Below are 14,173 nucleotides of genomic sequence, written 5' to 3'. Positions count from 1 at the left end.
AGCCGCTGGAGGGAGTCTGAGACCTGGTTTTAATGGGCAGAGAGTTCATATCAGGCTCGGTGAGGTGGACCTGATCACACACAGGGCCACCGATCAGACGTGTGACAGCTCTGCGTGTGATGTTAAAAATGCATGTGACAGAAAAAGGGAACCTGCATTCATGAATGTGAAATATGAAGGTTATAATAATAGTTTTGAATGTTGTTGTAACATACTTCCGTTCTGCACGCTGCTGTTGCAGGCTTCAGCAGATAAACAGCTCTGATCCTATATCTAAGGATTATTTTTATCCCTGTTGGAGGTAGTGGTGCTAAGCTGAAGCTTCAGAACAAAACGTGCTCTGCAGCTGCAATAGCGCCTCAAATGGTTTGCAAGAAAACAAAAAGATAAAAATATGTGTGATATAAAAGAGAAACATCAGTGTCATCTGAGATTCTCGTGAATTTCGCCTCGTGCTTATCAGACAGCGCCTTTTCCCATTTCTTATAACCTTGCTCTTGCACAACGCCGTTACACAATGTCCGCTCGGCGCGTGCTCGCACACGGGGCTGGTCAGCTGCTCCAGCTTCCCTTTTATAACATAATTTGAAATATATTTGAATTTCATGTGCGTCTCCGTGTGCAGGTGTATTTGGGGGGTTTGTGCACGAACACGATGCGAGAGCATTGCCACGGTGAAGCTTTCTTTTATTCGGCCAGCGGGGGGGGGGACAGAGATCTGGAAATTCCTCCACTCATAAAGAAAAGCTGCCGGTAAACAAACCGAGAGAGAGGGACAGAGCGGCGAAAGAAGCGTAGGAAGAAAAGGAGGGAGAGAGCGGGGGATTCTCCGAAACCACCAACGTGGGATCACCAGCGTCTTCTGGCTCTTAGCAAATAGGCGCCGAGAACGGGGGATGTATTCATAGCGGCAAACCAATGAACGAACGAGAGGCTGGGCGTGGCCACGCCTACGGTCGAGAAGCAGTAATATAACGAGAGTTTCGGCTGACAGAAGCACAGTTTCTTTCTGCTCACGGACTCGCAGTAATCGGACTTGTTACTCAGTTTGACTGTTAACGGACTCTGAAAGGACCTTTGCACGATCTGGAATACCACTGTGTTTGGACGTTGTATCAGGAATTTCATAGTACAGCCGTATCTCCGCGCTGTGGATATTTCTTCTTATCCTGGATCTTGTGGATTATTTTACTGACTTCAACATGACTTTGGAAGAGGTCGTTGGATCAAACAGCACCGAAAAAAAGTAAGTTTCGGCTGTGTGTGATGCGCAATTACGCATTGGCACATTTGATCTGACAGTACAGATCGCGTTCTAGTTGAGTTTATAATCCCGGCTTGTACTTTAAAGGTTGCATCTGCATGCTTATATGTAGACTTTAGAGTTGTTTGCCACAGTTTAGTCGTGTCGTTCGCACATTTCTAACCGCCTCCGCTTCTCTGCAGGATGGAGACGGTGAGTCAAGCTCTGGAGGAGCTACTGGTCGCTGCTCAGCAGCAGGATTGTCTCACGGTTGGAGTCTACGAGTCCGCCAAACTCATGAATGTGTAAGTATAAGTTTGATTTTCCTCACCTTAATTAACCACGCCAAAGCTTTTGATATGAGAAATATGTAATGACGCTGACATTAACCGGGTCTTTCACCTTCTGTCCCGCATGCAGAGACCCAGACAGCGTTGTACTGTGCATCCTCGCAACTGATGAGGAGGATGAAGACGACATAGCGCTGCAGATCCATTTCACGCTGTTGCAGGCTTTCTGCTGCGACAACGACATCAACATCCTGCGGGTGTCAGGCATGAGGCGGCTGGCTCAGCTGCTGAAGGAGGACACCGAGGACAGCAACAGCAACGAACCCCGGGATCTGCACTGCATTCTGGTCACTGTAAGTGTAAACTTGCTTTGAGCTACTCGAGAAATGATACAAGTTCATGATATTATATTGTTGTAAGTTTAAAAAAAGTGTTTCCGAGGATCTAACCGTCGGTTTTAACCGTGTTTTGCAGAACCCTCAAGTGCAGCCTCTGCAGTGCCAAGCCCTGCAAGACGTCGGCAGTTTCTGTGAGGAGAGCCGATGCAGCAATCAGTGGGTGCCCTGCCTGGAGCTGCAGGACCGTTGACTGGAACCGGGCCAAGCCAAACCGAATCAGACCGCCGGGGAGCGGTGAGAAAAGAGTGAAAACAATCAAACCTGCGCAGAAGTAACGCGGTATGAGTTGTTGTGCTGTGCCGGACCGAGCCAAATCCGAGCCCGATGGGGGAGGTCGTATTGACCTCGTGGAGCACGTGAAACGTCGGTACTGGTAGTGGCTGTGGAAGCTGGACCAGACTGAGCAGGAAGTCTCAGTCATGGAGCTGCAGAGGGGGAAGTGAAGATGAAGGACTTGAGTGACGCAAATGGATGTCACATGAACGAACTGAAGAGCTGCATGCAAAGCTCTAGACTACCTGCGCTGCAGGTGTGGCAGGTGTTCTGCTTACCTGTTTGCTGCACATGAACTTTTGTCATGATGTGATTTTACACACTGATGTATCTAAATACATTAAATATGAGTCTGCTTGATGTGATGGAATAGCCACAAGTGAGAAGTGAAGCCACATTGTGACTTATTCTGTTTGGTCAATAAAGTTCTGATGGAAATATAATCGATTTTTGTGTGGTTCATCTAAAAGAAGTGTGTATGTATGAGTGTGGGTTTGTTTTACTACCTTAAAGGGGTCTTGTGCCATTTCTGAAGCATAGGAGGACAGTTCTGTCACAGAATCTAGAATTAGTGTCTAGAAAAACTAGCATGCAGTGTAGGGCCCATCAACAAATTCTGGCCCCATAAGTTCCAGAGGAAACTTATCAAGTTCTGCTTAAGGTCCTGTATTTGTAGAAAGGCAAATCGTTCTGGGTCCAGTTTGATTCTTCTAATTTTTGTAGTTGGGCTACTGCATGGACCTCAAATTATGAGCTATGGCCCTATGAAGGGGACTCTTTAAAGGACATTCCACTAATTTCGCACAAGGTTCAGTTCTCTATTCTGAGCGTGTCCTACTGGTCTAAAAAACTTGCAGAGGACATCTATGGTATCACAATCTTTTCATCAGAGAACTGGTTCAACTATATTAACCTCCTAGGACCTGGCGTCCACATATGTAGACATCACATTTTGGGTTATTTAGACCAAAATACTCAATTTTGCTCTACAAGGGCCTGATATCCACTTATGAGGACATTATACTGCTACTGTTCTATCGAAATTTTAAACAAATATCCTCATATGTGGCTCTCATTTTCTTAGAAACAAAAATCAGGTAAAAAAAAATCTGGTCATTCTTTGCTTTTACATTCATTTGGTCCAAATATGCCCAAATATCAAAGAGAAATCAAAAATGCATGCCGTGGAAGAGTTTGGGTCTTAGGAGGTTAAATGAAACTCAGTTTCATTTATTATATTTACACAGCACATCTGTAAAATGCTGACAGTGTTCCAGTGCAAACAGTGCAATCATTTACAAATATTCTGAATTTTATATTTAGCTGATGCAGCTCAATGGGAAAATGCTTCCTTGAAAATTTTCTTAGAAAACTGTTGCATCCACTTTTCAGACAAAAAATGCCTTTGATGTGGAAATGTGGTGTCGTTCTGTAGTTAATCCAATTTAGGTTTTAAGTTGTTTGCATGATGCATATAAATGGTTTATCTTGTCTGTGACTCTGCAGGATAAAAATGGATGAAAACACGGAGGAGTATGTCGGTGGACATCTTCACACCATCTCGGTTTCCATGGTGATGCTTGGACGGTGTATAGGTTATTCCTGTCCTGTGGGTTTGTGGCTGCCTTGATTGAAAAAGAAGAAGATAAGATATAGACAATAATAAGGCTTTTTGTTTGTTTTTTAAGCTTTATTAATGATGTTCTTTACAGAATTCCCTAAAATTGCAGCAATAGCTTACATAAAATCTGACCAGGGGAACAATGAAAAACAAAAACAATAAAAAATAAAGAAGTCACTAATATAAAGCACTGACAAGACATTATAAAATGTTATACAAAAGCCAGTCTATACGAGTGGGTTTTGAAAGTTTTGAAGGTTTTTTTGAATGGAGAACTTATTGAGTTGATCTAATAGTAAGAAGAACCTTTTCCACAGCATGGGTCTAAAACAGTGAAAGTACTGACCCTCTGTGTTTTAAGCCTAGACCATGGTACTCTATCAAATATCAGAGGTCTGGAGCAGGGTTTTATTAATGTTTGAATGCACTACACGCTTGTAACTATGGACTCAAGGCTCCAGCTCATGGTCTAACATGATACTTCTTTGATAACATTTGTGGTTTATTTCTGACATTATTTATATTTCAGGACATCAAACATTATTTAAAATAGATGTGAACAGCCTGTTACTGCTTCCCTGGAGTTTGCTTGACTTCTTTATGCATACTGAACTTTTTCTACGAGACATTGTGTGTATGAAAAAGAACACTGAGTTCTTCCAGTTGTGTGCCTGTGTGAAACCGGAGCAGTAAACTAAAGCTGGGCCTGCAGCCAGTTCTGCCCATGATGTCACATCCTGATGTCACATCCTGCTGTTACTCCTCCTGCTTATGGATTTGATGGGGACTCCACCACTGCTGACGCCACAGGTTTGATTGTTTTGGCAGCCGACCCATCCCTGCTGGGGCCTGAAGGCCAGACGCAGCCAGCACTCCCAAATTCTTCAGGTGATTGGCAGCTCAGCTCAGCCAGTGTGCTGCAAGAATTTAGTCCTGAAATGATCAGCTGGTTGCTAAAGGCAATACATAGCACTGTACGAAATGAACTGTACGAAATGAATTGTATGAAATGTATTGACGCACACAGTGTAATAATACAACATGTACAGTTATAGTGCAGTTAGCCTCTCTGCTTGCAGTTGTCTTTAGAGACATTACAAGACAGAGGTACAACATTCTAAGAATCATGAATTGAACACTAGTAATTATAGCTAAATATGCTGTATCAAAATAACTGCCAAGACAAGAGAGGTTGCAAAAAGGGAAAACTTGCTTCTAAAAAGGCTTTGTTTCGTCTGTGCTATGCTAGCTTAGTTATTGCCTCTGTCCTGCTAGTTTACAGTCAGCTTGTCTGACTGGAAGCCAAGTTGCATTGGGCAAAACACATATAAGTGCTTTCAAATTTACACAGTGTTTTGCTCACACTGTCATGGAGTGGTTGTGACGAAGCTTTTTCACACCTCGTCTCTGATGGTGTCATTTCTGATCCTCGTTTCAATCTGAGCCGTGCAATGTAAAGTATCACTTTTGAAAGTTTTAGTTCCTCTTGACGTTAAGCATCTGCTCTGTGCTGTCCAGCTTTCACTCACACTCATTTGCAGACCTTTAACTGAAACTATGCTTCCAATAAATTCCGACCCTCTAATCATATAATTTGAGAGAATCAAAATGAGTCAGTCCTCATAGACTACCATGTTAAAATCTTCAAATCAACATCAGAAATAAACATGGATAGTTTCCCCCTTCATAAAACTATGGTACAGGAGTGATTTCATTCAGGTGAGGCTGATAGATGCAGTTAAAGCACCTACCTGTCTGCTGAGTCACTGATCTTAACAACTCCACCGTGTTGTGGTGATCCAAACATAAATCACCAAGAAGAATATCCAAGAAGTTTAATCAGTGAATTTTATTTTCAGCAGCTAGTATAATTTTCTGCAAGTGCAGCTTAATTGAGGACAATTTGGAGCAAGACTTGAACTTATTCATGCTAAAAGTTAGGATGTTTGTATGAAGATGTTATAATTTGTTTTATTCACAATTATTTTTACAGGTGCCTGCCATGCAACAAGGGATTGTCATCCTCGGTTATGAAAGCAACACTATGTAAACATTAACATTAAGCAAGTGCAGTTGCAGTGGGTTACACATGAGGAGCTCACGCCCTGAAGCAGACAAACTGATCTGATCCAGAGACGTCAGTGGTGGCAGCACAGAGGTCACTGTGTCCCTGATGTGAATAAGAAATGTATCCGCCTGCATTAATCATTTTACACACCCACAACGATATCTCTGTGCGTGTGTGCATTAAGTAAAAGAAACTGGGAGTGTAAATACCTCACAGCAAGGACACAATGAAATACCTTCAGTGCAGTAATCCAGTTTGACTGTAGTATCAACATGTCGAGACTTTCGACTCTTCCACAACTGTGCTTATCTGATGACACTATATCGAATCCAGATCTTTTAATCCAAGGCTATGCATATACGCATGGAGGAAGTCAGACTGGCAGAATACCAGGCATAAAGGCAAAACCCTAAAAACAAGCAAAATGTCCTGAAATAACTGGTATGTGATTATTTCAGGACATTTTACAGTAATAAACACAATGAAATGGCTTTAAAAAATGTACCAGTGTTGTAACATATGTGAGGTTTTTGTAAATGTAATACTTGACTCTCTTACAACTCCAAGTGTGACTCCACATCTCACTCACACATCACAACATCAGGTCAAAGAGGACACAATGGAAACGGGCCAACGTCAGCAAGTAGAACAGAATGAAGTGAAACAAGTTGAGGGACTAAAGAATAAAACAGGAAATGTTTTTTTTTGTTTTCCATTACACAATATTTCTGTCAGTCTGTTATGACGATCACAGATTAAGCAATTATAGATAAAATTTTGCCTTCTTGTCTCAGACATATACTAGATTATATAATGCTCTCCATTCATTCATGCAAGTGTGCTATCATAAGCAAAAGAATGTAAACACAAAACTGAAGTTGTCCCTGTTTTTTTATTTTTATTTTTTTACCTTGAATCTAGAAAATTCAGTTGCTTCCTATGAAAGCTTGATGTACTATTTGTGCCATTTACGTTCAGCATTCCCACGTCCCCCTTGTGCAACGTTTGATATGTGCGCTCCTGATGGCGTTGGTGGCATTGACCTGCTAATCAGATCACCAAAGCTCAAGAATAGTGGCGTTATTTTTAGAAGACTTAAAAAGAAGCTCAGTGTGTCACTCTAGCAGCTATTTCTGTTCACAAACGGTGAGGAAGCTCCCTACTCTCTACATCACGTCACCCTGGAAACAGATGGAGTGCACTGATTGGACGGCTGGGCAGGCGGCGGTCTCTATATTAGATAAGGTGCCGAAGCTGTGCTGAATGGCACGTTGGTGTGTTACGTAGGGAGATCCTGCCACCACGTCACTGACCATGTAAGGTTGGTTCAGTTGCAGAGGAGAGCATCAGAGCGATGAGTCAGAGAGAGGAGGAGAGGGATGATGAGTGTATGAGAGATAGAGATCGCTCCAGCATCACAAAACACACAAGCATCTAAGTAGTGAGAGAAAGACAGCAAAAAAGCTGCAATTACTGGCTTTCTGACATTGAATTAAACACAAAAAATACATCTTAACATGATTAATTTAACCTTTTACTATAGTAAAGGATGCAAATTTGACTGAAGTCCAGGTTTGGATGTCTGTCATAGCCATCCAGCATGCAGCAGGACACTTTTAAAAAGCACAGACAGTCTGTTATCAAATTGACTTCTTGATCTCTGCCTTGAAATTCATTATTTAATATAAAGACACCAGTTCTATGTTCTGCAGGCCTTTTCCATAATATGTTGCAGCCTGTTCTTTTTGTCAGATGCACAAGATGTCATGTGGCATCGGTCAATAATGGACAAGGTTTAAACTCTTTTCTAAAACTAACCAAGTTGTTTAGTAAGTGTAAAAAATGTTAACAAGTATGACATAAAGTGCAATCAGCTGGCTGACGATTTATTATGTAGGTCCAGTATAACATAACATAATAACCAGCAGTTATCTGACAGAACAGCAGTAACTGATGACCTGGGATGAGAACGTTTCTTATCTGTTACACAGTTATTGGCTAATCAGTGAGGATTTATTCTGTAGCTTTTTTCATTTTGTTGCACCTACTTACCCCCGTCCACTGAATTTGCTTGCTTCAGCTCTTAAAATCACTCTTTCTTCTTTTGGAACATATTTGTGGGCCTTACACCAGCTCAAATATACTAGGATCAGCAGCCACAACATCCCCAGCGAGACCTGCTATGGGAGGAGGCATCTGTGGTTGATTGTTCCACTCAGCTCTCATCAGCAGCTGTTTGGCCGATGAAGCGTGCTGTACTGTGACAGAGAGCTCTGCCTGTGTTTGAGTGGTGAATCAGTGATTTCACCCATTTGCTCCTCATCTTTGTTTTCCTCCACATGAAAAACACCTCAGGATGACGGCACAAAGAAAATTCTTTATCGCTCTGTGGTTTGGAAATGGGTCAGCATGTTTGTTGTCTTTTGGATCCTGAACACAGACTTTTGTTTCTGTGTCACAACCTTTGTGCATGTCAGAAGCCACCTGTCATGAAAACGAGATGCAAATCATTTAATCTGTTGTCCCTGAGGTATTTCGGCTTTTCTCATCATAAATCCTCATTTCACAGACAGGAATTCACAGCACTCTAACCACATATCGCTGAGGAATTTCAGGAATGTAGCTTCACATGTTTTCGTTTGATGGTTGACTTTTATCTTTTTTTATTCCTGCTCTATCGATGTATGCTTTCTGTTTGCATTGAAATCGAAATTTACTTTATTACATTTGTGTTTTTTTATTGTTTTAATTGTTTCATGAGGTACACCTAAAACAAACCAGGAACAAATGGCACTGCTCGTATGTGCCATATGAAAACAGGTTTTTAAAAAAAACGTATTTGTCTCTCAGCTAATCTTCACTTTTCACCCCCTGACTCTCACCCTCGTGTGATGTCATCACACCGCACGTGTAGTCTGATGTGGCAGGACGCTGCAGACGCTGATTAGCAGAGAGAGACCTCTGACCTCAGCAGTGCTGCAGGTCCTGAACTCGAGGTGCTGTGACGCTACGTCCAAACACACAAGCAGAATCTGAACTCAGGACCCTTCAATGAATTTGACTCAAAGGGGATTTGGGCTTTGTTTATAAATTGGAAATGATATTTATGTTGCACTTTTATTTACATGTGAAGTCAGTGTGCTTCACATTAAACAGAACTAAGATTTATGTTAGGCAGACTATACAGAAAGGCCCCACCTGACCACTGGGTGTAAGTCAGCCTTCAGACATGACAAATGAAGCCAACACTTATGTGCTGTTACTTGCAGTTCCTCTTATGACCACTTGAGGCTATCTTAAAAAATCTAACCAATTCCCACAGACTTTAATTTTAAAATTAAACATATTCAACTAAAATAAAAACACATAAGAGTTCCCTTCCATATCGAATGTGATACAATCATCATCTGCTGGGGAAAAATGTATATTTCCCAACATGCAGTAGTGCCTGAGGGTTCCTGGTTCTTACTGAGTGAAAGTGCTTGCAAGGAAGGTCCCGTACTAAATCTCTCCTAACAATATCTTTGTTTGCTAGCACGTTGTCACGATTGCCTTTATGCTTCATGTTTGTCTGCAAATACTTGATAACTACTGGCTGAGGATGGTACATACTGAAAAAGTATGACTGCAAACTGGAAATGGAGAAGGTTCTCCTTCAGAGCAAAAGCTGTGCCTCAGCACTGTCACTGTTTTAAAAGGTGCAACTTTTACTTTGAGGCTCTCCGTTTCCAGTTTGTGTCCCATTTTTCATAGTTCCATTACAGTTTGGAGAGTAGCTGTTTGTAGACAAGTCTGTCACCTGTATCCAAACTATGACCATGGCAATAGGCTAATGACCAAAGCAATCACAAGGTTTTTTAACAACCAGCTTTCCCTCGTCTTCACAATTTTTACACAGATGAACATTATTCAGAAATTTTTCCTCAATTTGCAGCTGAACCTCGGTCCATCTTTATGTCTGAGAAACACTACCTCTCTAAGATGGTCTGCCGTCATATTATTGACCTGCTGCAAATGAACTTGATTAGCTGAAAAATCTTCAGTCTGTTTCTTTTTATTGACACTTAGGTTTCCAGCTTTTGTTGCTCCCATCCCAACTTTTAAAAAATGTGTTGCTAAAATTCAAGAACATCTAGTACACAAGCTTCCCTGTGGAATACTGAAACATCTCAATTTGAACATTTGTTATGACTGCTGGGCTTCTAAGATTTGCAGATCATTGGCTTCTGTTTTTCTCTCTGTTTCAAACAGCATCTGAACTCTGTTGCTGTTGGACGTGTGGTTTTAAAAAAGTGGCAGAAGATGTTGACACCCCCCTGCCCCCCCTGCAGGTTACAGACTCTTGTGTCATTTTGTTTCCTGGGTAGTTGTAAATAAAGTTCAGGGCTGATTGTATGAGTTAATGATTATATGGATGTTTGTGACCTACTGAGTTCATCACTCTGTGTTCTGAACAACACAAACCAGAAATGACACCACTTCCTGCATGCATGTGTGTATGTGTTAACAGCTATCTGTATGAGGACCGGTGTGTGTTTTAGACCTTGTAGGTCGTCACCATAGGAGCTTTATATAGCTGTTTAAGAGGTAAGATTCATCTTTAAGGTTCAGGTTAGAATCAGGATAACAGTTATGAGAATTTGCATTATGCAAAGGAGGGTTCTCACAAGAACAGACGTACATGCATGTGTTCAGGGGGCGTGTGTGTCTGCGGGGGGATTTACTGGCAGCAAAACCAGAAGTTGACTTTCTTTATCATCCCTTACTGAAATCTTTCCTGTTTGTAACTTTTTTATCAGTTTCCAGTTGTACTTGCAACTTTATCTTTTGGCTCTTAATTCCATTCAACCCACTCATGACACAGATGAATGCAGCTGAAAAACAGATGACTTCCAGTGAAATATTTTTATTCTGTGGTATTTAAAGTCAGGGTCATATTGATCTTTCAGAAACCACTGAATATATTAATGTAGATCAGATATTCATTTCAGGCGTGGATGAACTGTATATCTGCAGCTTTACACAGCTACTAATGTTTCAGCGTTGCTTGAAACTGAAGTAACAGAAGGAGCTAATCAGAAAGTAACCTTTGCTGGACTTTGTTACTTTTTATAGTGATATTCAGACTTGCAGAGCTGCAGGTATGTCAGCTCAGTTGTAAGTAATAAAAACAGGATCCTGCATTAGGACTGAGTAGCAACAAAATTAAGCTAAGACACAAGCTGCAGGTCCTCTAGTAGCCACTTGAGGCAGGCTGCAAAAGTAAGCTTATCCCCGCAGTCTCCCATGTTAAGTTGCTTAACCTTACAGCAGACATAAACATGTTTACAGTCTGCACAAATACAATATTAGTCTCTGTGGATAATTTCATGTATTATAACAGCCTGGATAACTCTAAAAAACAAATCAAATTAAAACAAACAAACAAAATGTTACCTCTAACCTGCTCGAGCTGAATTTTGCATTATTAGAAGCATGCCACCTGTACCCAGAGCTGTCTGTTAGGCTTCACCTCAGGTGATTCAGCTCACTGAACTGCATCTCTTAACTGAGTGTGTGATGTCATTGCCTTTTTGAACATTTCTTGCAATTTTGTGACAAATAATATAGCTTGCTTTGTACTGTGAAATTCTAGTAGCAAGTTAGAAGGTGTATGTGTCTATGTGATGCACCCATGCAGTTTATGAATGCAGTTTTCTAACCAAACTGTCCTCAGCATTTCATCCTGTGGTCCAAATTCAATCTCTTTGGGCTCCAAAAACTAACAAGATGCCATAGGGTGTGAGATAACACTGCATATTTACAATAAATTCAAATAAAGTGAATTTTGATCAGACTCAAAGAGTAAAATGCATTTTACATGCATTTAATAGGTGGAAGAAGGGAAAACACATTCAGCAAGCTCATTTACATTTATTAATACATCAATTTTGCATTCTTGGATTTGAGTTTAGACACTTTTAGATGTGTGCTTCTATTTGACCCATTTCTTTTTCAGAGCTCCCTTTCAGCCTCACTCAGACTCTGTGACCTCAGCTCTCTGGTTTGGCATTTGACCACAGTGGAGAATTGAGAAGGAAAGGAAAAGGGAGGGGTTGGGGGTTATTCTGTGGCGGGACGGGTGGGGCGACGCCTGGCTCGGTAAATTTAGCCTCAGTTGGGATAAAAATAACTGGCGGTGTCCAGAGAATCTATTTATAGTTGAGATATTTTGAGCTGCAGAGAGGAAAACCCTCCCTCAAAGGAGCCAACCTCACTTTCCACACAGATGAAAACAAACATCTGCAAAGGAGAATAATGCAAAAGGCCACAGCTTGTTTTGATCCACTCATTTATGTTTATATTTAGTATCACCTAACTGTTCCATCTACAACCCTCATTTGTATAACATACAAATCACATTCAAAAAATAGACTTTACATGGAGAGTTTAGCTCAACTTGCTTGAGTTAAATCTTTCGTACTGTCCTCTCCTTGCATTTACTATGTTTCTTCACAATGCTCTGAAAAGTTCTTATTTTTTTAAATAAAGTTTTAGCGCTTAACAAAAAGAAACTTTCAATTAAAGGGCAGCTCAAAGTTTTTTCTCTTTCTTTAACCAGAGCTCATCAGTGGCTTCATCCAAACACCATCACGCAGCCTCATTTCTCTGAATCCACCAGCCCACAATTACAGGCCATGTGCTGAGGTAACTTCCATTTGCCCACCGCCACTCTAACCCCACCCACCCAAACCACACTTTGATCTCAAACCAAATGTTCCCTCCCTCATGTGGCAACGCGTTTCTCCTCCAGACCACAAAGCGGAGGGATTCCGAGTGGAGACCTGCACTAACCCTCTGAATGACTGGAACCACGCAGGTCCAGACCAGGGTCTGGAAAAGTCTAATGAAGCTGGTGCATGCAATGAACATGCACCTCTGAGTTTGAAGGGATGTTACACACCAGCAAGTAAAAAAATTAAAAAAAAGAACACTTGTTTGCATTTGTCTCAGAGAACTTTCAGTGAACAAAGTTGCTTTAGTTGTTGCCTCAGTGGAAATAGTTGTGGTGTGTCGTTCCACGCTGTTGTAGGTAAAGCGTTTGGTGTAGTTGCAGCATTTAGTTGCAAGTTGTTAATTTACTTGTTGGTCCAGCTGCTGTAATTGGAGCAACTGGTTTAGTTGCTCTAGTTGCTGTGTTTAACTGCAAATTGCTGAATATTGAGTTTGCAGAAGTTTCTCTTTAGTTGCAGGTGTTTCTGTAGTTTCATTAGTTGGAGTTGCAGTTATGACTACAGCTAAATGGTTATGTTCACTAGCTGATTGAGTTTAATTGCAAGTGTTCCTGTACTTTGTAGTTTATTTGCTCATTAGTGTATATTTTTTGAAGGAATTTATAAAGCAATAGTATTTATTAAGAATCATTTATAAAAAAAGATGACCATTATCAAAAAGACAGGACAGGTACTTTCTGCAGAAGGTTTCAGATGCAATGAAACAGTCTAATTTCTAAACTCCTTTGAAATGGACACCAGTCTGTAATGACTGTAAATGTGTGCATGAATGACTTTTTCCCATAGCAGACTTTTAGTCCGTCAAGAGCTCACGTCAGTTTATACCAACAGCATAAACATTCGTAGTATCAGTTTCTATTTTATTATGCAAAACTCAGCTGAAGGGACAAAACCCTGAGAGCAGAAACAGTTTCCCTCCACGTCCAGTTTGAAGCCTCCAGCTCTTTGTGAACAATATGCAAATGAGACTGATTCATGCAATCAGCAGCCAAGCGCCCACTGAGAACAGACTTTGTTATCACAGCGCAGACAAACTGCTCCTTCAACAGCACCAAAATCCAGGCGACACTTTTAAAGAGCATTTTTGTTAGGAATGCTAGTTTGTGATTTTTTTTTAATCTATGTTAATGCACAGAATCAGACTACATCATCTCTGTAAAGAAAGTGTGACTCACTAGTTTCTGTCTGACTCTTGTAGAAAAATTAGCTAAAAAGCAGACATGCAGGCAACTACTGTAAATACACCCAATGCTTTATCTAAGTTGCTGTCACTGTAATTAAAAGGACAACTGTCTAAATAAAGACAGTTAATATTGTATGTGTTGCAATAAAAATAACTGTATTCACTGGATAAGGTTTCTTAAACAGCATGTCGGGGTTTTATTTATATCTGGTTTTGCACAACAGTCCACTCTTTCCATGAGCAAACAGACAATTTGAGTCAGTCACATCTCTATAATCATAAGGCCAAAATGAACAAAATTAGTCTGCATGGATCAGAGACACT

The 14,173-nt window shown here is 40.9% G+C and overlaps 1 protein-coding gene across 1 annotated transcript; it reads left to right on the top strand.

Annotated features, from left to right (window-relative positions):
• Positions 1 to 988: 988 nt before the first annotated feature.
• On the top strand, positions 989 to 2,647 carry LOC134642982 (growth arrest and DNA damage-inducible protein GADD45 beta-like). Its single transcript, XM_063495125.1, has 4 exons — positions 989 to 1,246; positions 1,447 to 1,548; positions 1,664 to 1,886; positions 2,008 to 2,647. Exons 1-4 carry the CDS (start codon positions 1,203 to 1,205, stop codon positions 2,119 to 2,121), a joined length of 483 nt encoding a protein of 160 aa, XP_063351195.1. The 5' UTR covers positions 989 to 1,202; the 3' UTR covers positions 2,122 to 2,647.
• The last annotated feature ends 11,526 nt before the right edge of the window (positions 2,648 to 14,173 follow it).

The sequence above is a fragment of the Pelmatolapia mariae genome, linkage group LG15 (genome assembly GCF_036321145.2).
Source record: "Pelmatolapia mariae isolate MD_Pm_ZW linkage group LG15, Pm_UMD_F_2, whole genome shotgun sequence".
Classification (NCBI taxonomy): Eukaryota; Metazoa; Chordata; class Actinopteri; order Cichliformes; family Cichlidae; genus Pelmatolapia; species Pelmatolapia mariae.
The sequence above is the reverse complement of the archived record's forward strand: the minus strand, read 5'-3'. Positions and strand labels throughout refer to the sequence as shown.

Coding starts and splice junctions, on each gene's coding strand:
- LOC134642982 (XM_063495125.1), top strand. CDS start 1,203: ATGACTTTGGAAGAGGTCGTTGGATCAAACAGCACCGAAAAAAA. Junction 1,549..1,663: donor TCCGCCAAACTCATGAATGT/GTAAGTATAAGT, acceptor TCCCGCATGCAG/AGACCCAGACAGCGTTGTAC. Junction 1,887..2,007: donor TGCACTGCATTCTGGTCACT/GTAAGTGTAAAC, acceptor CGTGTTTTGCAG/AACCCTCAAGTGCAGCCTCT.